General features: G+C 40.3%; 1 protein-coding gene across 1 annotated transcript in view; it reads left to right on the top strand.

Annotated features, from left to right (window-relative positions):
- Nucleotides 1–16,669, top strand: part of LOC149274449 (C1q-related factor-like) — a 28,496-nt gene extending 11,827 nt beyond the window's left edge. Inside the window, exon 2 of the mRNA XM_089505470.1 lies at nucleotides 16,490–16,669. Coding sequence (XP_089361596.1) covers nucleotides 16,490–16,669 — 180 coding nt within the window. The remainder of the gene's footprint in view (nucleotides 1–16,489) is intronic.
- The last annotated feature ends 11,269 nt before the right edge of the window (nucleotides 16,670–27,938 follow it).

Here is a 27,938-nt window from a genome sequence, read left to right as displayed (position 1 = left end):
ATAAAGCACTGGATTTAAATCAGTGCCTACTTTTGTGTCATAAAACAATTAAAAGTATTATAAATCAATGAGGCAACAAGTTACTTGATTAAAGTATTATTTCTGGGAAGGATTCAGGCATTAAACAGTACTAGGAGAAGTGTTTCTAAAGCGACAGGACTGCCGGACAGGAGATGACTTGGCAGCCCTGTCGCTTTAAGGCCAGTGGCTGCCATTGGCTGGACACATTTTTATGCCCATGTAGCATGTGGCGAGGCATATCCAGTTGGAGCAACAGGTCGGGTGAGTATGGAGCGAGGCTCACCGGGTATTTTGCCCATTGGGCCAGATGGCCAGTCTGTGCCTGGATGAAACAGAACCTTCGAGTTATTCCCATTTAAGGCTACCTTAGAAGAAGAAGCGTAAGGATTGCAAGTGTTGACTTCGTATGCTAATAATGGGCATACCTGGGAACACTTGTGCCTGGAGACTCCAGGAGAAGCACCGCACTCCCCGCCCACTTCCCTTTTAAATGAGGGTGTTTCCCTGTGTGGGAACACCCACTAATGTCAGTGGGACCGCCTGCGATGTCAGTGGGACCACCCACAACATCAACATGAAGCCAACAAGCAGTCCTGGCCGCATCCTGGATAGACTCCAGGTAGCCGGAGCCCACATGTTCCCGGGTATGATAATGGGTGTCACCCTCGAGATGTTTGTATCATTTTGGATTATTATTATTATTTCAGTTCAGGGCAGTGACGCTGGAATCAGCTCTGCTCACGTTAATGGTCCTACACTTTAAACCAAAAATCTAAACACTAGGTACAAGCTGTAGGTATGATTCCCAAAAGCCATGTAATAAAATAAGCGGTTAAAGTCCTTCGAATTTAATTTTTTGCGGCAATAATCCTATTAACCTGCCCGGTGGCTATGTTTTACTGTCATGAGCGTTCGGTGGTGTGTAGTTATCGCTAATTCTCGGAAGGAAATGCAGCATATTTTTTATTCTCAGATTCTCGGATTCTCACCTGCCCAATGGCAGAGATTCGAGGCGATGTATACAGCTGATACAAGCCCGGAGGAATTCATCTTCAATGCATGCGCTGAAAGTGAGCCCTGAGGGGGGGTTCATTTGCATGCAACTGCCCTGAGTCTTTAGCGATAGAGGATTCTGTATCGTCTATGCAATACGGGTACAATGATCTTTTTTAATTTATTTTGTGCAGATATAAAATGAAAAAATATATACGGTAGTTACATATAATTAAAATATACATTTCAACATATATATAAATATATATATAAATAAATAGATGTATGTATATATATATATATAAATAAATTATATAAAATTACTAATCTATACATTTTTTTATTATAAAGAAATTTTATAAATTAACAAAAAAAAACTACAGTAGTTTTGTGCAGTGTGCAGTGATGTTTACTGAATAAAAACTTTTTGAAACGCTATTATAATGTTTTGGTATGCACTATTTTTAATTTAAAAAAAAATAATATATATATATATACATATATATATATATATAGTTATGGGGCTTTCCTTGTAAATTAAATTATGTTAATATTAGTATGATTATACCCTGCAACTACTAGTGCAGGGGAACACGTTTCAAATGTTTTCTTAGGTATCGAGCTGGCAGGAATTCCTCATTAAAATATTCTCTGAATATATTTGAATATATTTGCATTGATACAATGTTTACTAATCTGTAAATATTAAGAATTGGTTTATTAATCTCTGTTTAGAAGCAATATTAGCAACTGCCTTTTAACAGCGGACAGGGTCCCTGATATTTGAAGCATCTCAGAAGCAAAACAACAGACGCTCATAGAGTAATAGGTGTCGTTATATAGGATAATGGGAGGAGTTATAGGGAGGGTTATATAGAATAATAGGAGGAGCTATAGGGAGGAGTTAAAAGGAGTAATTGGAGGAGTTATAAGGCCCGTTCTTTTCCAGATACCCCTCTTTATTTTAAGCATTCAAAACATTATGTGAAATAAATATTCTTGCCAACATTAATTTATTTTTTTGGGGGGGTGTCACATACACGATCCGCCCTGGGTGCCAAATACCCTAGGCTTAATCATGATCTTACTTTACAATACAGCGTTCTGGCATATGACATCATACCCCGGTGCTTAGCATAGAGGACGGCAGCCCTAGAGGTAAGTGGTGGGGGAAGTTGGGCCTAGGGCAGCGTCGGGCCAAGATACGCCAATCAATCTCGCCTAGTGTGAGATAGATGGGGAGAGCGGTATTGAAATGGAAAGACAAGTCACAGTATGAGAGAAAAAGGAAGGCAGAGATAGTGAGGAGAGGTGCAGCATATTGAAAGAATAATAAGCTACCGTTGTGAGGAGTGACATGAGAAAAAGTTTAAGTGAAGGAGTAGTAGGAGGAGGAATCACGCCATGAAGATTCAAAACCATCCAAATATTGAAAACACCTCCCAGTCGTTAAGAACAAGTAATTAGCTAATTAAGCCAAAGACAGGCACTTGTTTCCAGCACCGGGGGCGTGGGATTCAAAACACGCTATCCCTTCAGAAATTCTCCGGTTACATGTCTAAAAAAATGCAGGAACGTTTCCAGAGAACAGATGTCTTGGAAGGAACAGGATGGGATGTCAGAGATGTATGGAGGTGGGGAGGAGAGAGAGGAGCCGTAAATGACAGCCTGAGAGGCCAAAGAGAGAGGTTAGAGTGCCCGGCCAGCTGGGAGTCAAGGTTACCAAGTACAAGGGAAAATAAAGCATCATATCCAGATGTCTACTCAAAGAAATGGAAAGGTTTCATTCATCCACTCGCTGTAGGTGACTAGGCGTCTACTCACAGGTTCATACACAATGATTTCTCCATTCTCTCCCACTGCATGCGCCTTTACTCAAACTCATTTACTACTACTACTCTACTCTACTCATTGGGTAAAACAGATATCCACAATCACACATGCTAATTAATTAATACATTTAACCAACATCACTCACACTAACTGCACCAATCAACCCAATCAAATGGTCTACAGACCTGAAGCACAGAGATCGTTGAAGGCAATGCCACGATGTTCTCACTTAAGTTAATAAGAAAGCACATGGAGTGGAGATGCCATTGAAACAAAGCTCATATATAACTGAAAATGCTAGAAATCGTGCAGCTATCCCTATGACTCCTTTATTCAGACCATTTTATATGGCTAATCAGTCCACTACCATGGGCCACACTTATACACCAGCTTCCCCATCTGCTCACACCAATTCACTGGTTTCTCCATCTTCTATTGTTGGAGGGGAAGTGGGCAGGGAGTGGAGTGTTTCCTGATAGTGACCCAGAGAAGTGGCACTTCACCCAGAGCGAAACCCGGAGAGTTCCTAGGTATGCAGATGACCCTGCGTGAACAACCTCTGTCTGAACAGGAGAATATTAGGATATATATCCATATCCTATATATATAAAAAGGCAGAGAAGAAGTAAAGAAAGATATTCTACAAAGGTTCTAGAAAAGAGTCTTTTAGATACAAGAGGGAGTGCTTTGCTGCATACATACATATTAAGAAGTCATTGCTAAATTAAACATAAAACATGCATTTTTCATAAACTTCCCTTTTAAATGATAAAATTGGTGACCCATTGCAGAACATCCCGATGCAGTCTTTCATTTCATTCTTTCAAACACTAAGCTTTTCTCATTCCCTTACCCTTTTCCAGTTCCATCATGTATGCTCAACTCTGCTCCCTAATAGCACAAACGGAAGCTCCTATTCAGCTCAGTTTTGGCTAAACTCAGCAGATACATTTTGCCAAATTCCTAAGTTCTAATGTGCTGAGCCCCAATTCAGCTGGACACACATACAGAGGCTTCGGCAGCGTGTGTTTCCACCATCTCCTCCATTCTTCACTAGCGTCAGGAGTCATGACCCAACCTCAACAACCTTGTCTGTGTCATTCTCGCATTACTTATGGCTAATGTGCCATTAATGGAAACATGTCAGGGCTTAAGTGTCTACCTGAGCATGTCACATAGAAACATTCTGCAGGGTACAAGGAGACTTGGGGTTCTAATTGAAGACAACAAGGAATAAGCATATCAAAAGATAATTTCGAGATGTGTTCTTTTAATCCCGTTATCCAGTTCTCTAAGTCAGTTGTTAGGAGCAATTTATTTGGAGAAGATTGACCATTGATGATGAACCATTGGTGGTTAATACAACCTACGTAGCTATGTTATCAAATGCTGGCAATGAGATAAAGTGCGTCTGTGTTTCTCAAGTGACACATAATTATTCATTAGCTGATTAGCTATATGAATGTTTGGTTCTCACACTCTTACACACTAATATCCTATACAACACCCACTAATATAGTATAATTAGCATGTCAGAGGAATTACTACCTCCTAACAATTATCACCAGCTGGAAGGCAGTATAAGTGCCTGTTAATTCGATAGAATATTATGTCATAATTCACTCTTGTCTTTGTGGAACCACATATCTTATCCTGTATCACATGGACCTTGAAGAAAAAAAGTAGATGGTGAACCGAAGCAGATGGACACTAATAATGTGCACGGCAGAGGTCAAAACTGGAAGAGCAATAATTTAAGTAGAAATGCCACACTGTAGTTTCTTTGAGACATCTTAATGACCCACATTTCTGACTTTCAAAGACGCCTCGTCTAGGTACTTTACACAATCATGATCAAAATGAACAAGTGCTCACTACTTGGAATTGTTCAAGGCTAAAATAAAAACTGTGTACAGTTAAGGTGTCAGTTGAATCCTTCTATATCCCTTTTCTTGGCTAACCTCTGGTTTTTGGACAGAACATATGGTTTCCATGATAGATCTGAAGTACCAGTAGAATAAGTGACTTGAGGAACCAATAGTGAACTTAAAATCTGTGTTCTCTGTCTACAAAATTCAATAAAAGTGTCACTGGGTTCTAGTCTAGCGATGAGTTTGTCCAATCAAACATCCTCCATCCAACTTAGCCTATCCAACAAGCAACACACGGACAGTATCATGAAAGCCAGATCTCAATACAGTTCTGCTTTCTTCTCTGAAATCCAGATCTCAATATGGTTCTGCTTTCTTCTCTGAAGCTGTACACCATTGACTTCTAGAAACTTTTGAGCAATACGCTCTATCTTTTATTTAAAAATAAACACTTTTTAATTAATACTTGTTTTGTTTATTTATTGAGGTGAAGGCTGCTCTCTATATGTTGCGATTCCACAATTGGAAATGTTGAAATGTCCAATTTCTTCTTTTCCTCTGATGTGTGAGAAACTGTAATGGAACAGCAGGTGGCCAAAGGAACCTTACAGAACACTTCCTTCATGAACGATTGTTATCTGAAGGAGTGATTGTCATGTGATGTGTGAAACTGCAGGATTAGGACTCCGAACAACGCTATAATCTAAAATATATGATATGGGCAACTCTCACAAAAACAGCAAAAAATTATCCCCTACCAAAAAAGGGCCACTAGCCAATACCCAGGAATCTCGGCTGCAGGAGATGAGTGGATAGTGGTAGCTAACAATACCCAGATTGGATTAAAGCAATGCATGCTTTGTAAAGTGAATTCAACTATATACTATAGATAGGACATGGAGATAACAGGACAGGTCAAGGACATATCCTATAGCATAGTGGGTACTCCTTTACAGAAAGAGTAGCATAAAGATGGCTGCACCCACCCCATCCATTTTTACACTCATCGAAAAAAGTTGGGTTGGGTTCCACCAATTGCTTTTATGAACATGGACCAATGGAATATGAATCTAGCTCTGTAATAAAAAAGAAGGGCATTTAGTTCCCTCCAGATAACCTCAATTTTATAATAAATATCCAAATATTTAAGATGTGGTAAGGAAACCGGTACCATTTTCCACATTTGGTGGCAATGCTCAGAATTAAAAGCCATGCTTCAGAAACTTGCGCATTTGCTATCAATACTTCTGGATTTTAATATATGTTTAACACCCCAAATGTTTCTTTTCTATTTGGATCTTCATTCTCTTGGCCCCTCTTTAAAATATTTAATGATAAATATAATCTCAGCTTTTACAATTTCATCAGCTAGAGGTTGGAAAACACTGAGAATTCCAGCTCTCCCAGAAATAAAAAGGCAATCAAAAAGATCATCACATTTTTTGTGAAAGATACTTTCACGAACATTTTGGAGATATACTCTATTGTTCTGGGATATCTGGTCTCCATGGCGTAACTTACTTAATTCTGCACAGTCCCTGTGATTAGCATTATTCAATAATATTATCCACCTCCTTAAGTATGCTCAGGCTTGTATTGAATTTTTTCAGATTACTTGACCTCGCTGATAAGGATCCTCTTCCAATGTCTGCTACTTTTTTTCTTTTTCACTTTCCTTACTGTTTTGTTTGTCAATGTATACTTATTTAGGTATGTCCTTTGTTAAAATGATGCTATATAGGTTGTATTTAAAGAAAAGAAGGGTATATTTAAAAGAACATTTGGCCATCTGATGGTGGAATCACTTATGAAGGACCAACCATCCCACCATCTCTCGAAACTGTGACAGCAGTAACATGAAGAACTCCTGGTAGGTGTCTCAGGGCAGGAATAGGTGTCTCTCAGACATCTATATGGACAACCTACCCACTAAAAGAAAATAACTTTTAAGGTAGAGCAAAAGCTGGAACTGGAGGAACCTTGTACACATGTGTCTTCAAGTTCCACCCATTGACTCCAACCATGTCTCTAGAAACTGAAGCTCTATACACTTGTCTAGTCTGCCTAATGGCGGAGTCCAATTGGGTGATGGACTTTTCATTCTTACAATTGTATACATCACCTATGTTCTCCTATGTACCAAAATGAGTAACGTTTCTCACCATGTCAACCAGGGCTCTTAGAATACAATAAACGCTAAATGAAAGAAATTAAAATTTGTTTTTTTTCCCATTGGAGTGAAATCTCTCCGAATGATCAACCCTTAGTACATTTCTCTTTGTATATCCAAGTATGTATTTAAATACCCAACTTGGCAGAAATCCGAGGAGGTTGCCATAGTAACCATAGGCAGGTTTTGCAAAGCATAAAGTTTGCACACAATTCTAATTATTTCCTCTGTCTAGCTGATGGGTGGAACTCGCCCTTCTCTGATCACACCCCCTCATATCTTTTTTTATATAAGTATAAACCCCTATACTACAAGGTGACTCATCTGCCAATTGTAACTTTTAGCTTGTCAATTCAACGAATAATAATCCGGGTATCTCTTTGTTAGCCTACCTTCTCGCTAGGTTATAAGGGAAGCTGTCACCAACATTTTGGGAAGGATGGTTTATAAAGCTAAACAAAAAAATCTATACATTGCGATAGCAAATGCAGAGACAGTTGGAGAAAATTATATAAATTGAGTTTCTCACCCTGCTCGATGATGCATTTTCTCCAACACAATGTACAAATTAACTCATGTGCTGAGACGACGCACGCGGATCTTATACCGGCGTATGACTACGAGGGCAGGAATAGTTGGATGTCCCATTCATTCATTGGGGTTTTTGCCCCAATCTCAGGGTCTCAGAGAGAAGGGGCAGATTCTCGGGGTCACACTATCTGGAACTGACTCCTTCCTTGCTGTGATCTTGTAATTAAAAAAAACCCTTTAAGTACGAGGTCCGGTAGTAGAGCCATTTGATGAGTGTCATTGCATGTTATCGATGGGCTGATAAAGGGTTAATGATTCTCAGGGTCAGCTCATTAAGAATGTTCCCGGGCATGATAATAAGTAAAAGGAAAAAAAAAGAAAATAATCATGGTTGACCAGATCATGGAAATATATACAGTTTGAAAGCACATGGGAACTTTTCAACCCAATTTATCTTCTCAAATCTAAGTTTTAAGCTCGAATGCTTATAGCCTTAATTTCTTTAAATGTAAATAGCTGCTAGGTAGGGACTATTTGTCCAATAGGATAAATGGAATTTTGACCAACTGGGTATGATCGCTATTTTTTGTGTTTGACATCACCTGATTATTCCACTCACAAATACCTCTAAAATTCTGGGTTTTACTATCAGTTTTCAAAGATAAATTTGACTCTGGAGCCAGAATGAAGTCATGGAGTTTGATTATGAACCCTTAATAGAACTCAAACTATTAACTTGCGTAAGCTGTTGGTCCCAAGAGGCAAGAAGTCTTAAAATGAACTCCTTTTTCTTACATCACGAGCGGCCCAGATAAATGTGGTTTGCATCGCTGTACAAGATTTTTTATATTTCTTAGTTGGAGATGCACATGTTTTTATTTGTTAACAAAGTACCGGAGAGAAGTTTCAAAAGAGAAGAAAAAGGACAATAGGTCATAATATAAAAGGAGAGGGTAAGAGGCTTATATGTAATGTTAAGTTTTACTTTGCTGTGAGGGTGGTAGATAAGTGGAACAGTCTTTCATTATTATTATTATTATTATTATTATTATTATTATTATTTATTGTTTTAAATAGCACCATCAAATTCATCAGAAGTAAAATAGTAATGGAATGTAAACTTGGATGGGATAGACGTATGGCTCCTGAATCGAAGACGAGGCCAAGAACTGATAAAGGTTTCCATCTTTCCAACAGGAAAAATGGGCACGCGATGTCGGCAAAATGGCTCTGTTCCATGTTTCTATATTTAAATAGTCAACTTTTAAGGTAGCTAGGGCTGCAACTGTTAATTAGAGGGTTGTTGAGAGATGTTCTTCAAATGCAATTTGGCTATAGTGAGTTCGCTAGTTAAACTTTTGTCCAACTCATACACAGGGGTTTGATGTCATTATTTTGTTTCCCGGGTTTCAGATGAAGATATGGAAGTTGTCATTCACCTTGTATGCCCTCGCCTGAAACTCACAAAAGTCGCATGAGACCTCGGTTGACCATGGTCAACACTGTTAACCCTTAACTATACTGACCACTCAAATTCATAGTCAATTGGTTGTTTATGGAGTTAGCAGTTGTTTGCTTATTGTTCTAGAAACCCTGCCGATGGCTCTAGTTGGAATTTATGATTATGAAATGGTCTATTCCCCTGCAATTTAAGAAAATTAAAAAAAAAAATAGATTTTTTTTTTCCCTTCTTAAAGAAATATGGGAAAGCTTGGGATGCATAAAACCCTCCTACAGAATTAATTTAAAATGATTTAAAAGGGTAGACTACAGTAGTGGGGCCAATTCTTTGACATCATTTTTGTATGTATCTACGTGTATACACACTACATGGGCAGACTTGTTATCTGCTGTCAAATTCTATGTTCCTATACCGCCATATGATGCATGTCTTTTAAAGTTTAACTCTTGCCTTACCTGAAATTACCCAGAATCATAGCACTTCCCGTAAATACCTTGACATGGTATGAAAAAAAGATGGCATTACTTTCTAATTTCTAATTAACACGTCATATAATTTTAGCACAGGAAAATCACCTACGCGGGACTGAAAGTTGTCATTGGCATCATAAATTTGTTTGACTAGCCCCTGTTAAGCGTAGAGAGGTACAGCTGTCTGTGACAACCGAGTGGAATAACTAGCTGTGGCAGAAACGCACCTAAAGCATTAATCGACTTACCTAGATTTATAATTGACTGTATTTTCAGATTTATATTGACTTCATAAAGGCTTGCATTTATTGATGTTGTAAACAGGGCCTAACTGGGGATATTGAGGGGGCCCTGGGACTGGCCTATGGCCACTTGATGACATTCGTGCGGCCAATGGCTGAATATGACAGGCGTATCCAGAAGTTGCTATTTTAGTTGTGTTATCAGACTGCCATGTCCTGTTTTCATTATTTTTTTTCCTTCCCAATGTGAAGCCGTAGTTGATAAATTCTTACAATCACCTTGATTGATAGCCTCGGTAATTCTAATCAATCGATAGCCATTTGGAAAATAAACATTGCCATTTGCATGTGATTAAACACTTAGACTCGGAAAATGCCCATGCAAAGTAAAATAGTTCTATTTTTGTGTATTTAATTCCAATAATGAATATATTTTCTCATAATACAGTCTATCTGCATAGAAAAGAATGGCGTGAGTGATAAGGGCAGGACAGAGGTGAGGATGGGCAGTATGGATGGAGTGAAGGCCAGGGTGAGGTGAAAGGAAGGCCAGCAGGGACAAGAGCGAAGGTAGACACTAGGGTAACATTTATGTCCTTCTTCATCTGAGAACACAAGGTAGAAGAGGTACTTACGCGGAGATGGTAACATCTGAAACGTTCCGGTGAATGTCCTATTCGTTTTTTGTTTGTGTTTTGCTCCTTCCCCATATTTGATACAGATTATTTTGTTACCAGTGAATGTTCACAAGCAATTAAGTGGAATGCTACTCATTAATTAGTTTGCATGGTTAGCTGTTTCTGTATATATTAGTTTTGTAGAACGTGGACCAATGCCAGAAACATCTTCAATTGTGCATAATTTAATGGGATTCAGGAACAGTTGTAGGGACGGGCTAATGAGTAAGTTAAGGTCAGTCTATTTTCCACTTACATGGTGGGGTCTATATCAACTAATCACGATGCAAGCACTAAATGACCAGTGATGCTTAACAGAAGAATATATTAAGTATTTTATATGCAGATGATTACTTTTCCAGGAAAAACTGCAGATAAGAATAAAAAGTAAGGAGAATCATCTATAGAAATAACATTATAGAAAACATCCGACTAGCAGGTGCATCTCCTCATCGTTTTGGTTTATTTTGCAAACCAGAATAACACAACTGCTAGCCTTCTGCTCTCTACCTAACCTTCCCCTCTGCTTTCACCTTCTGACTCTCCATCTAACCTTCTCTCATCACCTGTCACCTGTTATCACCTCTTTACCTAACCATCCCCTCTGTTCTCATCATCCTCCTACTCTCTACCTCACCTTCTCCTCTACCTCCGTCCTCCTACTCTCTACATAACCTTCCCTTATCTCCATCACCTAGCCTACTCTCCACCTTAACTTCTCCTCCACTCACATCTGCTTACCCTATACATCTCTCCTTCTACTCTCCTTTAACTATCCTTTAATAACCTAACAACTATAACACACAACTCTCTATCTACCATTTTACTCCCTTCCGACTACACTTTACCTAATTATACTAGTCTCTTACACCCATCTTAATACTTTCTACCTACTGTTCCCCTCAATCCCCATCTTCCTACTCTCTAACTAACATTCCCCCTCTCATCCTCCTACTCTTTATCTAATTTGTCCCTCCCACATCTACTCTCTACCTCCTCTACTACATACACTCTACCCAATTGTCATTTTATTTAAACACACAATGCCTTATGTTTACCCCTTTTAATCTGTCCATCTTGTTTTCCCCTTCTCTCCAGCTCTCCAGCTATTCTTGATGCCCCCCCTCCCCACGACAAACCCACCCCTTCTAAAAGCAAGAACTTTCTGTCCCCAAGTTGCATGTTTTATAGAAGGCTTACTGTATTTTAGTAAATAACCCTTTCCCCCACATTTCCTCCAGCACACACATACCAGGGGTACTTTTCATTGATAGTGAGGGGGTGTTTGTGCTCCCTCCTTCACCGTTGCATAAAATGAATACATCTGCTCCACACAAACACGCTGGCAGCTGCTGGGACAAATCCACCTCTTCAAATGTCGCATCTGATTTGCTTGTCTTGGCAAAGCATCGTCATTCTCCTCTCCGACAGAATCTGCCTCAGTGCCTGCTTCACCCTCTCCTCCTCATTCCACATCTTTATCCTTCAGTCTGCTTTTTTATCTTGGTTCTCTTTCTTCTTCTTTTATATACCCCTTCATTAATGTTTCCTATAATTGATCAAGTGGTTCAACCAGTACAAGAGAAGCGCATTTTCCATAAAAAATGAGTTTGGCCAGAAAGAGAGGACATGCCCTGCGGTTAAAGAACGTGGGCACGGAGGGTGACACGTGGGATCAAGGGTGGCTTTAGATTTCAAGGGGTCCTAAGCGAAAAGGAACCTACTTAACACAGCGAGGGAATGCATGGGATAGGCATATGGCTGTCCTGAATCAACGCCAAGAACAAGGACCGATTAAGTCAGAAAATGGGCAGACAAGATGGGTTCTTATTTAATGTCAAGTTCTATTTGTAATGAATACAACATGACCTAGCCTGTGTCATAGAAGAGGTGAGTTTACGCGAAGCCCAGCCAGATCTTTTGGATGCACGCAAAGATCCCTTCAGAAAAACGAAGGTGACATTTTAGCCGCCAAGACTCCAGCTTACGCTCTAACCTTTTTGATGCCTGGGCAGAATTAGACATTAAGGCTGAGCCCACATTATCTGTCCCAGAAGGGGACCCTCTGATCGATGGGGCACCTAAAAAATGTATCACTAACCATCCATGGTACAGTGTTGGTATCTGATACAACAGCGAGGCTCATTAACCGATTTTTTTAGGCTGCCGTAGTCATTGGGTATAATTATTACATATGTCACCAATTCTAATAGACTCGGATGGATGGATGTTGTGAGCCTTTTAAACATATCATGTGGGAGGCTTGATTGCGATGTCGGTATAGCTATAATAGGACATAAACATTTGCTGACAGTATTCCCGTACACGCAGCCGGTTTAATAAAAGTACATCTTGCCACCTATATATCTCCCCAAACCTTGGATGCTACAAAAAAAACCAAAAAAAAAACCAGTAATTAGTTAATAACAGACAGTTTCGTGTCACAGCATTTGTTAAAAAAAAGAGCTACTGCCTTTTTCTTTTTGGAATTTGGACCCATTCCCTGAATATCTATTAATTTTTTTAGATTTAAGTTTTGCAAATGACTACGTCCCCTAATTATGATTTCTTCCGGGAAGTGTATTCACAAAACAACGTCAAAATTGCTCTGATTCAACCCTCCTATGTACCATCTTGTGCAGATGATTTGATCTGCTGAAGAGTATTAAAGACTGCCTGAAGAGAGAGATGTTTGAAGCGGAGCAGGATGAGTTGGTAAATTGTATGTTAGTTGAGAAAAAAATCGGCGTACTCCTCATGTCCAGAACCACTAATAGAAAAATACTTTCCGGAAAAAAAGGCAGAAAAACAGAAAAATTGCTTTGAATTACGTTTTAGAGACAAAAAACTGAATATGTGTAAGTATATTTCTTCGAATTAAATAGAATTATTCCAGGTGGGACAGATAGGGATGGAAAGATAATATTAGGACCTATGGTGCTCCTCTCGTGCCTTACTGAACATGATCATCCAAGCCATTAATTGCTTTAAGAGGGGCTTCAGAACCCCGGGGGCAAAAATTTTAAGCTGGCCGAGTGCTTCTTCTGTCCTCAAGACAAGCAGGTGTATTTGAGCCATAATTTGTAGAGCCCTGTACAGTTTCCAAATAAATATAACACTTTCTAAATAGATTTTATGAACGTACTGGTCCCCAGATGGACTAAAAAAAATAGACTAAAAAGTATAAAAAATAATTAATTAGCCCAAATATATATATATATATATATATATATATATATATATATATATATATATAAGCAGAATAAAATGAATTACAGTTTATTAAAAAAAAACCCTGTTCTGTCATCTTTGTATCACATAAAAATAAGTATAAAGCAGACTGCAATCTCCACCAAGCTGTGCATGCAAATATAAAAAAAAAAGAAAATAAGAAAAAAAAATAGAAAATGTAAAAACATTCTTACTACCATCAGACACAAACGTTTAAAAACAATAAAAAAAACATATATGACTAATAATAAACATACAATTATTTTTACATATTTTAGTTTTCAAGTGTGATTTTTTTTATAATTTATTTTAAATAAATCTTTATATATATTTATTTATTTATTTATTTTAAAATATTTTTGTTTTCAAGTGTAATTTTTTGGTAATTTATTTTAAATAAATCTTTATATATATATATATATATATATATATATATATATATTTATTTATTTTTAAATATTTTTGTTTTCAAGTGTGATTTTTTGTTAATTTATTTTAAATTAATTATATATATATATAATAAGTAAATGAGAGACGTATTGCTTAGACAGTGGAAGTTTACGTCATCTGAGTCATGCTGCAATCAAGGATACCATAATGTCTTTTTGACCTATCCTCTGATGCTCTACTGGCACTAAAATATAAAGGTTAGCGTTTAGACGGAAAATATATAAAAAAAAAGAATATTTTTCTTATGTAGGGAGGGGGGGACTCTTTTAATGAGTCACAAACTCTTCTCTCTCTCGCACTCTTTTCCTTAGTTCTTGGCAGCGATGCTTCTGACTGGAGACGTTAATTATCAGCACAGTGTGTTGTTTATTCTGGTTATTAACACACCTGTGCTGGTGGTTTTGTGTGTGTGCGAGTGTGCGTCTGCGCTCACGTGTGTGTTCTTCCTCTCCGAGGCTGGAAGAAAGGGATTAATAATTAACCCCACTGAAAATCATTTCATAATGTATACTGTAGACGGTTTTGTGGTGGGGAGGCGCGGGATTCTATAGTTCTGAGGCATCGGGGGTGTCAGTTGGATACAGCGAGCATTACCATCCAGCGAAAATGATGTCTTTCTGGTGCGTTAAGTGCCTCGAATGAGATTTTTCTGTCTCACACTGATTTTTGGAAAGGAAAAAAAAAATCATTAAAATAGATCAGGTTTTATTTGATTAAACATATATGAAACCATTTGAGATTCTCTTTTACACCGTATGGATTTCCCCCCCCGTCTGTGTGTTGTGGGAACATAATTAATATAACTGTAGCGTCCTCTGACACCGAGCTGAGTTAATTAGAATGCTTGATGGCTGTTGTGAAAAGTGACTTCTGTTCCCGGCTGAACTGTTGTTAACTCCTTGAAGAGAGAGAACACGTCACGCACATCCTAATGGGTATGGAGGCCTTCCATGTGGTGTCATGGCGGCCACGCTACGCAGGACATGTTGACCTCGCCATAGCGCAGCAGAACGGTTTACGTGTTTTGCAAAAAAAGAAAAAGACACAACTGAAATACGGAAAAAAATGGGGAAAATTAGATACCGGGTATGGGGAAAAACAAGCAATTTCTGTAATGCGACATTACCGGATGAGAAAGACAAAAAATGCAGATATTGGTTATTTGTGTCTTTAATCATTTTTAAGTGAATATAATTTTTACTTATTTTTTTTAAATCTCCGTCCAATCACATGGCATCAAAAGAGAACCAACTAAAAAAAAAAAAAATCACCAACATCTGAAGAACAAATGTCCATAAAAGGGCCATCTAAAAAGTAAAAACCCTAATACATTATCCTAGATTAAAAAAAATAATAACAATTTTCACCAAAATATGCTGGCAATGAATTGAAGAATTGGCTGGCTGTGCTATGCCATAGCTTCAAAATCGTCGAACTTATTTTTGTCATTCCTGAAATTTTGATCATTGCGCAACACAACAGATATTTTTTCCCACTTTCAGATCTTCTTTAAGAAACTTCAGTCCCTTGGCATTGGGTGGTTTTAGTCTTTCACGTATGGATACACATGGACCAAAGATGTTCTTCCAGAACAACAAATCACACCATGAACGATTGGGGCGAGGGGAATGAAGAGATCCAGTGAATAAAGCTGCCATCACATTTGCAGGACCAGACCTCTACCTATATATGTCTGTACGATCCACATGCCAATTAGAAAATATAAAGGTTTCAGAAATCACAGCGCCGCGAGTCAATCAGACTCTGGCTGCAGATAAACTAGACAGGCGCTGTGCTTGTTAGTAGCAAAAATGGTACATATTCCATCCACCAAATCAGCGTAAGGTAACATCAGGTCTTAGTGGGTTTTTGTCAAAGCTTGGGGGTAAACAACTTGAGCTGCGTTTCTACATAGTCTGTAGGTAATACTGTATATTTCATGCATCCAGTTACAGCATGGTGGAAAGGAACATAGAAACAGACTTGCATTTTAAAACAGATGTGCCACTTTCCAATTTCTACATTTCAATGTTGTGTACACTAAATAGTGTACAATGGCCTTCTTATTGGCGCATACCTCCCAGCTGTCCTGTTTTTGGGGCACTGTCCTGTAGAGCAGCCCCACTGTCTTGGGGAGCAGTGGGGATCATGGCCGGTTTGAGAAACCCTCTGATCTCTCCTGACTCCCACACTGCGCCATAAAGTTGAGTGCCGCGAGGTGGTCAGATGGGTACGGCAGGTTGGCGGTCTTGCCCCAGCCCCACCTCTACCCATAACCCAGCCCTGCCTATATCTGCCCCACTCCAACAAAATGGCGGGGACTATGCTGGTGCCAGCCAACCTGCTTGTTTTATTTGACCCATTGGAAGTTATGTAAGAAAGGTGACTCTGCAGGCATCGGCAGGTCCATTCATTTGATTGCTATGGTAATAAGACCACTTTTTAAGCTTTGAACCAGAATTAACCATATTGTGCTTGCATCACATCAGTTTCTCTTTCCCTAACTATTGACTTTTCTTTCCTCTCTCTGCCTCTCAGGTTCGGGCAAGCGCCATTGCTCAAGACGCCGATCAGAATTACGATTATGCCAGCAACAGCGTAATCCTCCACTTGGATGCGGGAGACGAAGTCTTCATTAAACTGGATGGCGGCAAAGCCCACGGGGGTAACAACAATAAATATAGCACATTCTCTGGATTCATCATTTACTCAGACTGAAGACTTCATCCTGGTGATTACCCCCGACGCCAAAAATACTGCAAAGGAGTAAGAAGCACAAAAGAACATCAAGAAGTAACCTTCGTAACCCCATGTGCCCAGGACAGTATACAGACTTCATGTCCTTCTCCCTGTGATCTGTATCATTTCATTGAGCCATAGTGCCATACCTCAAGTACTACCCCTATCCTTTAACCAAACCCTTTAAACCTACACTTCTGTATCTTACCTTCAAGCCTTACTACTATATCAACCATCTAAACCTTAGTCCTACCTACAAACCCCACTCCAGTCTCACGCTATCGCTACAAAAACTTTTTACTCTTCCCGTCCTTGAAAGAAGGGAGGGGGTCACTTAAAAAAACAAAATAAAGGGGCTTCTATATTTTTAAATATCATGTAATCCCATACATGATCTGTGCAAAGTAATTCATTGTTCACTTTCTGATTAGCTATTTGCTGTATATATATAGCTCACTGCATGATGAGGGGTGCAGCTCCTCCGAATAAAGCTCTTCATGCTGGGTGAGGACAAAATGTAACTCCTTCTATACTTTAACGCATAGTCATTGAACCTAACTCATGTTCCTCCTAACAGGGCAGGACTGGCAAGACGGGGCGGCCGCCAGATGACTGTGGCCGACGGCTGGATATGCAGGCTTCACCCTGCAGCATCTGATCTGCACCCGATCTGCTGCTGGGGTATTTGCCCGGTGAGCCAGATGGCCAGTCCATGCCTGCCGACTAACCTAAACACAACGTCCTCTACAGTTACTCTTCCAAGCCATGAACCAAAGCTTACTTACATACTCTTATCTCTACACCAAAACTCCACTCCTAGATCCCCACTAACCCAGTTTGATCCCTGTATCAACTCTTTTCCGTTGTTCTGCAAAACTCCTCTGTCTATGAACTCCGTTATTACCCTCTAAATACTGGTATCTAATCAATCATTGACACGGCATGACCACCCCTTTTGGTAACCTACTCATATCTGGTTATTGTGCCTAAATAATTCAACTTACTGCCCAGCTCAACTTTCTTCTTCCCTTCTACCTCACGTTGCGCATCTCTGGAGTTCCCAAATAAATCTTGTAATTATACATACATTTTTATATATATATATATATATATATATATATATATATACAGATCAAAATAAGTGGTTGTAGGACTGAAAGGACAATCTGCCTATAACCCCGGGATGATGTGAAGACCCCTCTACCACAGTCAAGTATCCTTTGCAGTAAAATTATAAGATTTGATCGCTGTTGCTCAGATCCTCAATGGCTTCAAGTCTTGGTATATGGTGTGTGTTTGTGTCTATGCTAAGAAGTGGACTTCTGCTCTGCATCAAATGGACCAACATAGTCTAGTCAATAAAAACTAAGTTCCCAATAACCCCTGCTGGCCGATGACCTCTAAAAATATCTTCTCATGGACTTTAATGCTTACCTCGCCCATGCCCGATTTGTTTTGTTACCGCATTTTGTTAATAAGTGGATGGAAAGAAACTTGAATTAAGATGTCAACCAAGTTCAGTCAACGTCTAGATCTTAATGGACATGTAACAAACATAAAACAATGTGAAATAAAATATGAGTAATGTTTAGAAGGGCAATAATGGCAACTGTGACTTCAGTTGCTCCCATTATGCTCTGTTGGCCAATGGCACCTGGAACCATAATGGTTCGCTATACTTAAAAACGACATGTCCTCGTTGGCTTTGGTGACTCAAGAAAACCCAACGGATTGCTCGTATGTTGCAAGCTTTGCCTCTTGTTCTGTAATGTTCTGTGGGATATCAGGAGAGCGAATCCCCTGTAAAATATAATCTCATTCCCTTAGTTGTACAGGAGTGTGCATTTTCTTTCTTGTGTCATTGCTGACATGGCGATATGTACCGGCGTGATTTTGACACAAGTGGAGAGTTTGCTTTATTGGCACGGCTAACAAAATATATTATTTTTTAAAACTGATGTCTTTGGAGAACAGAAGATTATTGAATGTCCTCCGTATCGGGCTCCTTTTCTGATGCTCAATGGGCCTGGCGCCGTTCCACAAATCATTAACTGCATATTCTAGCTTATTAAGCAAAAAAACTTATTTTAGTCTTTTCTAATTTCTATGGCGATAATCGGTGGCTGCTTTTGGGTCACAGGACTATTCAGTGTTCCCAGCAAAAATATAACTTGGGGTATTGACAATTTTTACATCATTCCACAATAATTTCTTGGTGTTGAACATTTAACAGTAAAAAGAATGATGTTTCTAATGCTGTATTTAGTTACAAACGTGTTAAACTCATCAGAGCAGGTGAAACAGCACCTTTAAGGCTCACAAATCATCAGATCACTTTGCTCCTACATGAGATTGAACGCTTAATCTCTAAACATGTTACTTTAAACAGATTGTTCCTTGGGACTGATTCTTTAACCCATTTAACCATCGCGTGATCTACTGAATCTAGTGATTTTACCTGTGCGGCTCCACGGGGGAGGGAACCGATCTCGGTGACTTGTTTTATTTTTCATGGCCAACAATACCATAAAGGCAAACGATTTGACTGTGTGACTGCATATGGCGCTGAGCTCATAGGGAGCTCAAGTGTTGCACAGGTTCCCAGCCTGCCAAAGCAGGTACAAGCAATCATCAAAATGTTTTTTGCCCAATAATGCAAACAGGACACCAAAAAACCGCAAACAGTTACCTTACGCGTTTTATCCCAAATGGACTTGATCATAGGAGCCACTCTTAGTCAAGTGGGTTTCACTAAGGGTCCAGCCTTATCCTGTTTGTTGGGCAAAAAAACCAACATTTTGATTATTGCTTGCCAATACATTCTTTACTATAGTATCAAAAAAAGTGTGCACAGGGCTGGGGCATCATAAACATTCTAAAACTACAATTCTGAAACCGTATGACCGGCCCGATCCCCTGTACTCCTGAGCTCTGTGCAGCTCCCCAGGTTGGACCAGGAGTCTCCGGATGAAGCCCTGCTTCCACAAGTTTGTTGCTTCGTGGTGTCTTAGGCTAGACACCATGCCAGATCTGTGCCAGAGAGAGACAGGTCCCTGATTCCTTATGGATGGGCACCTTTAAATGTATTAAATTAAATGTGCCGCTGTCATTTGGTATCTTCCTCTATATGGGAATGACCTATATGCCCATTGTTTCAGTAGACCGTTACATAACCCTAATCCTTTACCTTCAGGTAGACCTGGCCCTCTAATCTACTGTTCCTTTCAATATTCTATTGTCACTATTTCCCTGTGAATAAGAAGAGCTAGCACTTATGTGCTGATGAATTGACAGCCGCTGTGTGCCAGCTCTTTGTCTGGCAGGAGCTGGGGGTGAGGCGCATGTTTGATGTGAGGGGAATGTGAGGATGGCTGGTTTCAGCACCAAACACTGAGGTCTGGGGCGCAGCTGTTGCAAGGAGACAGGGGCACTCTGAAGACGGAGCGCAGACAGTAGTGGAGGGCTCTCCAGGGCGATGAAATATGTGTTGTGTGGGGGGGGGTAGGACAGATCTCTGTCTAATATAGAAAGACAGCTTAATACGTTTGAGACTGTGGTACATGGCTTTAACCCTTAAGTATCTCACCTAGCGGCTATTCTTTAACTATGTCTCAGAACCTTCACCACACGTCGGTATCGTTCCTGTGAGTTTTGTCTGTTGACCTACTACCCCCCCAACATTAATGGCACCATGTTGTTGTCGTAAGGACCATGGACCACTTCCCAGTCCTATGTATTAAGAGATTCGGATAAATACTTGCTTAGCAATTCCTTGCAAAGGGATATACCCCTAACAATCTACTCGATTTCGTGCCATATTAGTAGACTGAAAGTGCTATCGCTAGTTACTAAATAGACGCATGTCCTCAACGTTCTCCACCCTACAATCTGATGATTGTCTCCATCGTTCACTGGTAAGTGGCCTTTGTTGGCAGCTGATGGAGAATTCATTCTGGGGTAATAGCGTTCTGTAGCTAATGCATTTAGTGTTTGTATTGTAAAAAATGCTTCTGGAGGTAATGGATGACCTCAGGTCCTCATCTGCCAACCACCAGTGAAGATGACCACAGAATAAAAGACTGTACCCTCTAGTTTGCCTTGTATGTATTTTTCAAAGTATTCTGTTATTATTCAAATTAACTTCATACATTTTAGTCCATTTTCAATAAAAAGATTGCTTAGATCGCGGTATCAACCGGTTTGTAACCGGATCCTATCTCCTCTCTGCACCATAGTGGCCTGTATTACCTCTTATAATATAGGCAGACTATGTTCTAAATAAAAATGTAATTAAATAGAATACAGGTACTTTTATACTTTTGACAGGTGTCTTCCCCGTTACCACAAACTCCTACCTTTGGGTAAGTGTGTTTCGGACGGCACTGACCACCCCCTACCTTGTTAATAAAAGTTTGTCAGCCACGAAGGGCATGGTTTTTGCTTGAGATGGTAGTAGCGTTAACCCCTTACATTTTTATTTTCAACTTCCGCATGGTTTATGTTCTAGATAATAACACCTCTTTTGGGTTTCTTTAATTCCCTAATCTGTGGGCAACAAATCCTTCAAGGTTCTAAATTCCGAGTGCAACCACATCTACCAGAATACTTTGAAGCAACCCCCCCATTATGGTTGGCAGATACCAGAGGACGTCCAAAAAAACAGATGTTCACCCCCCCCTCCCCATTCTGTATTAGTAGAAAATTCTCACACCTCTATCAGGACCTGTGAAACACAGATGGGTGCGCTCCCCACCCTTCAACACAAGAATCTCACGCACCTCGGCTGCATGCGGAAAAAGTACAGCTAGCGCTTGGGCTCATGGTTCAAACAGCTCATCTACACAGAATAGACACTATCTCATGTACCGCCATTATTCACGTCTAACTCCAACAGCTTTGTGGGCATCATGGACTCCCCCGGAGTCTTCCCTGGGGGGCTGCGGGTGGCTTCTCTCTGGCACATATCAGACACTTACGTAGATTCCTTTACATATAGACACAGGGTTGGGTACAATGTTTTCTCGTTCCCCCTCCCTCAAGGCCCAATATTAATTATTTCCCCAAATATTGTGCCAGGTTCTTGTGCCCATGGTGGGAATTTTATTGCAAAAAGCTAAAAGTGTAAAGGTAAGCAAGAACATTCCGTTCCTATGGTGTTAAATCCTTATTAAGTAGTTTAATAAAAATATTAATGACCACAAATTGTAGAGTTTACATTAAGACTAGGTTTTCTAGGCCTATTCCGCGAACCGTAGTAAATACATGAGTCCACCTTGTCTACGGCTGACAAAGGTCTACCCATTAACCTAAAACTTTGATATTCTGGTGTCATAAAACAAAGAAATACTCATTTGTTGTGTGTCCCAATGGATGATCCACTTTTGTTTGTTACATTTTCTGTGTTTATTATTTAATATATTACCTCTTAACATCTCTTTCAAAACTTCCTATCCTCACCCAGTGGTGTAGAAATAATATTACTGATGCTATTACAGACTATGTAATCAGACACAGCACAGTTGGAAACCGTGGCTGCACAAAAACAGAGGTAGCTCCAAATTTTGTAAAAATACACAATGTTTTAAAAGCATCTGCACAGAACCAGCGTCTTCTCCTCAAGCCTCAGCTAAAAATATGGTCTATGGATAAGAGTATTGGGACATCACATTCTAAAAACCGAGACATTAATATGAATTTGGTCCCCCCTTTGGAGCTACAACGGCTTCCACTCTTCTGGGAAGGCTTTCCACAAGATTTTGGGGAGTTTCTGTGGGATTTTTGCCCATTCATCCAGTAGAGCATTTCTGAGGTCAGGCACTGATGTTGGACGAGACGCCCGGCTCGCAATCTCCATTCCAGTTCATCCCAAAGGTGTTCGATGGAGTTGAGGTCGGGGCTCTGTGCGACCGGTCAGGTTCTTCCACCCCAAACTCATCCAGCCATGTCTTTATGGAGCTTGCTTTGTGCGCTGGGGCACAGTCATGCTGGAATAGAAAAGGGTCTTCCCCAAACTGGGACCACACAGTTGGAGGCATAGCATTGTCCAAAATGTCTTGGTATGCCCTCAATTGGCCAGATAATGCTGGAATCTTGATCGGACAGGAGCAGAGCAACAGGGGGCCACATCATTCTCAGTGACACGGTCTGGTAAAGAAATATTTTTTGAATGTAGCACAGGCTCAGTCTCTTCCGCTCTATCCTTATAGAACAACAATCACATGCGCTCCACTCGTAGGAAGTGGTAAAAGCAAAAAAGTGCTTCTGCTTGAGATCTGGCTCTGGATGACCATTCTTGTCTGTAAAGGTAGCATCTCTGGATGACAAGGTAAGCAACCGTGTCCAAGCAGCACTGGGAACAAGGCTGTAGACATCCTGCTTTTGTATTATAAAGCTCTGTGTTAGTAAAAAAGAAATCCACAGTAGTGTACGTGTATCCCGGAAAATACCAACGTCCAGTAAAAGTCTACAAAATGTTCTTTCTACTTTTTCTCCTGATTCCTATATGATGGAGGTCAACCAGTTCTTATTGAAACAAAACCTCATGCTAACAGCAGAGAAACAAGTCAGTCTGCAGTCCTGTGCTACAGCAGAGTTAAAAAGAGTGACTGCCTGCAAGCAGCACCATGAAGGTGCTCTGCCCCTAGGGCTGCCTAATGGCACCTATTCTGTTCCAACATACGCTCTACTATAGGCTGTGCTAGAACAACCAGTGGAAAGATTAGAGGGTAGTACAAGGAGGATTGGGGTAAATGAAGGCCTCTTTCCGCTACCCCATGAGCTAACCATCCGTTACCTATGTTTCCTCTGTTTTCCAGATCATCAGGATGCCATGAATGTTGAGGCTTTATCTGCTAGGCTTAGAACTCTACTGGACCAACGATTGCCACAAAGGTACCAGGGCCAGGAAGAATTGTCCTTTGCAGAGAGCATCAAGATCCCTTCAAGGAGGATAAGGTGGTGGTAGAATCTAAACCTATTATATAAGATTAATAGGGACAGAACGTTGATCCAGGGATTTATTCTGATTGCCATATTTGGAGTCGGGAAGGAATTTTCCCCCTGGTATGGGGCAATTGGCATCTGCTTCATAAGGGTTTTTTTGCCTTCCTCTGGATCAACACAGTAGGGACACAATATGTATATAGGTTGAACTTGATGGACTTTGGTCTTTTTTCAACCTTATGAACTATGTTACTATGTTACTATGTTGTCACCTTTCCTTTCTTTTCACTCATCCCACTGCCTCACCGACCCTACCCTCCCATTTCCCTGCGCCCCATGCCTTCGGCTCACCCTCCATTTCCCTGCCCAGGCCAATCTCTCCCCAATGCCCACTTCTGGGTGGACACTTGGTTCTCCAGGCCAAACGGCTCCAGTTTCCCTGCTGAAACAGTGGCTGCAGACACCAAGGGCATCGCAGTCTTGCCTTCTGTCCGGGCTCAACATGGCGGTGCTGAAGTCTCGTATATTTATAATAAACACTTAGTACAGCACTTAGTGTCAAATGTTGCCTCTCCTAGCTAACAACCTATTTCCTTCTTATTCAGTTGTAACTTGTTATGTCAATCAGAAGAATTCTTGTCTTCTTTAGAAGGAAAAAAAACCCAGATTGTTATTTTTCTGAATCCTGCTTTCTATAAAGGGTTGTAAATTCATTTTTCTGGAAACCTGCAGAGGTGGTAGAACACAGAGAACGACAGAGCAGTGTTGGCGTCGTATTAATTAAAGACGCATATCTGAATAAAAGCTAAATTAAATAGAAAGTTATCGTTGTACGGGAAGGGAGGCGACGGGGGGGGGGTATCTTTGCAGTGTATATTAGTAGTAGCGGGATGAGGATCTCTCTGCATTCTTTCCATGATAGCGTTAAACCCAAACAAACCAATTATAAATGGTTTTAATGCGGTAAAGTAACTCCCCTCCCCCTGCCTGGGTCAGTTCCTCGGATAAAATCACTGAATCCACAGATCTGGAGTCCCAATTAAGAGAATAGGTAGAAATCAGATGGGGAGCGGAGGGTTGGGGGGGGGCACACGCGCACCGGTGAGATGAGATGTCAGCCGGAAAATCCGATGGGAAGACAGCAATTACTGACTCAAATCAAGCGTCCTCTATAAACCCTGAACCTGCCCGAAGTGTGCGACTCAGGCTGTTCTGCTTCGCGAGGAGGGGGTGACTGTCTGTGTGTCTGTGTATCTGTGTGCGTGCATGTATGTGTGTGCGTGCAGATCCACCTTTACCACAGGGCAATAGGGGTAGTTGCTTAAGACCCCAAGCCACCAATTGGAGCCCCAAGCAGCTGTGCCTTGAGCCCCAACATCATCAGCTTCGCCATTTTGCACCCCAGACAACTGTAGCCAGACCTAAGATGCAGTTGGCTTGCGTGATTTATCAAGGGCTTGGCCGCAGTATTCGGTTTGTGTGGCAGAGGAAAAGGAACCCTAAGAATCTAACCTGAGTCAGGAGTGGGATTTAAGGAGCCAATAAGAAGAACTGAAAGAAACTTAGGTTATGGAGCTCAAAAGCGGAGTCTCAACCAGCTAACCTCCAAGGAATAACCCCTCGAACCCATGGCCAAGGCCAATGTAATAATGCAGCAATCAGCCGCCAGCTGGATACACATGGCTGTATACTATACTGGTGTAAAGGTGTATCGCTCGGCTGTGCGTGTCCAGGAGACACTCGAACACCTCCGATCTACCTGTCCGGTCTCATGCCACATCCCAGTCCGGTCCTAGAGCGTCCCCAGGACCACTTAGGTCTATGCGAATATCCTGTAAAAACAAGTATAAAGTAGAAGGTAGAAGTAGAGAGTAGATTAAATTGTTAATGCTGGTGTCTAAGCGCTTTAATATGTGTTTAATCAAACCAGGCTTGCTTATGGATCTCAGAAGCTTTGTCTAAACTCCTTAGATGATCCTCAACCAAAACACATTCTCAGACAGAAGACACATTTTTGTCTCAGACAGTTGAATGTTTTGATTTAATTCAGGGATTATTTGTACAGATGATGATGACATAAGTTGAATCATTTCTCTTCCGTGAGGCCTCTGACAGCCAAAGGGTTAAGTGTCCCTGGCTGAGAGTCAAGGTTATTTTAAAGCGATGCCAGTGTCTGTCGCCAAGGGGTTATAAAGAGGCGACATTCTCCCTGGGTAGCGATGTATGTCCGCAAATAGGGCGTTAATTGGAGAAGTAAGACAAGTTTTTGTAGAGTGTTTGGCGGCGAGGAGGTACCCATCTGTTACATCTCAGACATGCAGGCGGAAGGAGATAAAAGTCTAGACCTACTCGGATCTTTCAAATAAAAGCTGTCACATAATATATACAAGTCGTAGGTTTAGTGGGTTAGGTCGTCCTAAAACTGTAGTCGTGTCACAAACACACTTCGCAGGTCAGCACTTCAAAGCAGAGCTAAACGTTTTGGAATCTAGGAGCCAGCATTGAAATCCTAGGATCATACCTGGAAGGTCTTTAACTTCAGCGTTGGGGATGTTACTACCAATCTCAGGATGGATGGGCAGCATGGCCAACTGGAGCTGACGCCATCATACTCTACTGTGGAACATGAGCAACCCGGCTAATGTACCCCCCATTGAGTCACAGGTCATCCACTATATATTTGGTAGAAGAATAAGATCAACCCTACAAGCCTCCATCTGTTTAATAAATAATCACTCTTGGTCACAACCACAAAGAATTGAGGAACTGTAGCAACGGCAGAACATTCCAAACCACAAGCAATCCCAACTGAGCTACTAACCTATTGATTTGATAGACAATATGTCCTGCTACACACACATAGACCTCCCAGGCATTGATACCATCGCAAAGTGGCCAGAAGAAGCAGCAGAACTCATATAGGCTACCAGGGGGGGTATGTGTGAGTTCATTTTAGATAGCGGGGTCAAGGGTCCAAGGCAATGGTTCACACAATTTCTTGGTCCTTGCACAAAAGCCTACTCGATGTCAAGGTGGCCTTTAACATGGTAGCTACCAACCATTCATGGTCTTGTGCACCTATCACTTTGCGGTGTGAGTTCATTTGACCTTTGCACATGCACCAGTTGATCTGTACACTTATCATTCTCTGTCTTAGAACCAAAGGGTAGAAATAATATTAATGAGTTTGAAGGGACAATCACTCAGTAACCAATGAGTCTAAGAAGAATTTAAGGAGCCGACCAGTTCTAGAACACAGTACTAAATTAAAGAAGCGTGTTTACAGAGTGCTAATAACGACATGTTCAATGTTCAGATATTCATACAAAGGGCCAGTCCTGGGATCCTATAAGGATTCTTTGAGATTTTAAAAGGTATAAAGGTGCTCTAATAAAAAAAAAAGTCTTATTAAAAGGATTGAGTGGGATGAAGAGATCAAGTAACGTAAATATTTCACTAATTGTTGGTGTTTTGATGTGTTTGTGAAACTGTTAAAAGGGCAATTCTTACTCATCAAGAAAATGATATTTGATATTCATGGATCCCATACAAATTAAGAGCTAATTGCTGTTTTCTGTTGTGGGTAGTGACAGCGAATACATACAATTTCTACTCATTAATGAAAAAAGAAATGAATTTCTACGGACAAAATTCTGCTAATAACAGCGATATGTGAAAGGGTCAGTCTGACCTAGAACCATCTACCTAATTCAGTTGAAAACATCTTAATTATAGTCAATATTTAAAGATATTAGGTTTTCCCTTGACCGCAAAATATCCACACTTTTTATTTAATAAAGGGAATTGTATTAAAAAAGTACATGTCATGTTAATTTGTAAATGTGTAAAATATGCGCCTTGTCCTGAAGCGCCATAAAACGGAGGGGAAAAAAAACTCTATTATATCTGATCGTTATTCAAATATGAGTCTTTTTAACAATATGTGGTTATAGACCAAGGTGTAAGGTTTATTCCTATTTGTAGATATTAAAGAGGTTTAAATGATTTGCCATTTATCAACGAAGATAGATCTAAAATAGTTACGCTTCTAAATCAGTATTTTTTGGTAAAGTGCTGAATTACGTCAACCAGTAATTAAGTTACCCAAGGAAAATGAACTGGTGCCTGTTGGCGCATATGATGGGAACCGAGCATACATTAAATATACTCTTTGCTATATTGTCGTGAATTACATCTGTCTAGTAACATTCTATGCGTCTTCTCCTTTATAATATCCTTCCATCTAGTCCTTTGTTTAAACTGTTTGTGTTCTGCCATCTTCCGATGCCATGGTCAGAAGAAGACC

This window comes from Sceloporus occidentalis, unplaced genomic scaffold, assembly GCF_023333645.1.
Source record: "Sceloporus occidentalis isolate IW3139 unplaced genomic scaffold, rSceOcc1.0.p SCAF_330, whole genome shotgun sequence".
Taxonomy (NCBI): domain Eukaryota; kingdom Metazoa; phylum Chordata; class Lepidosauria; order Squamata; family Phrynosomatidae; genus Sceloporus; species Sceloporus occidentalis.
The sequence above is the reverse complement of the archived record's forward strand: the minus strand, read 5'-3'. Positions and strand labels throughout refer to the sequence as shown.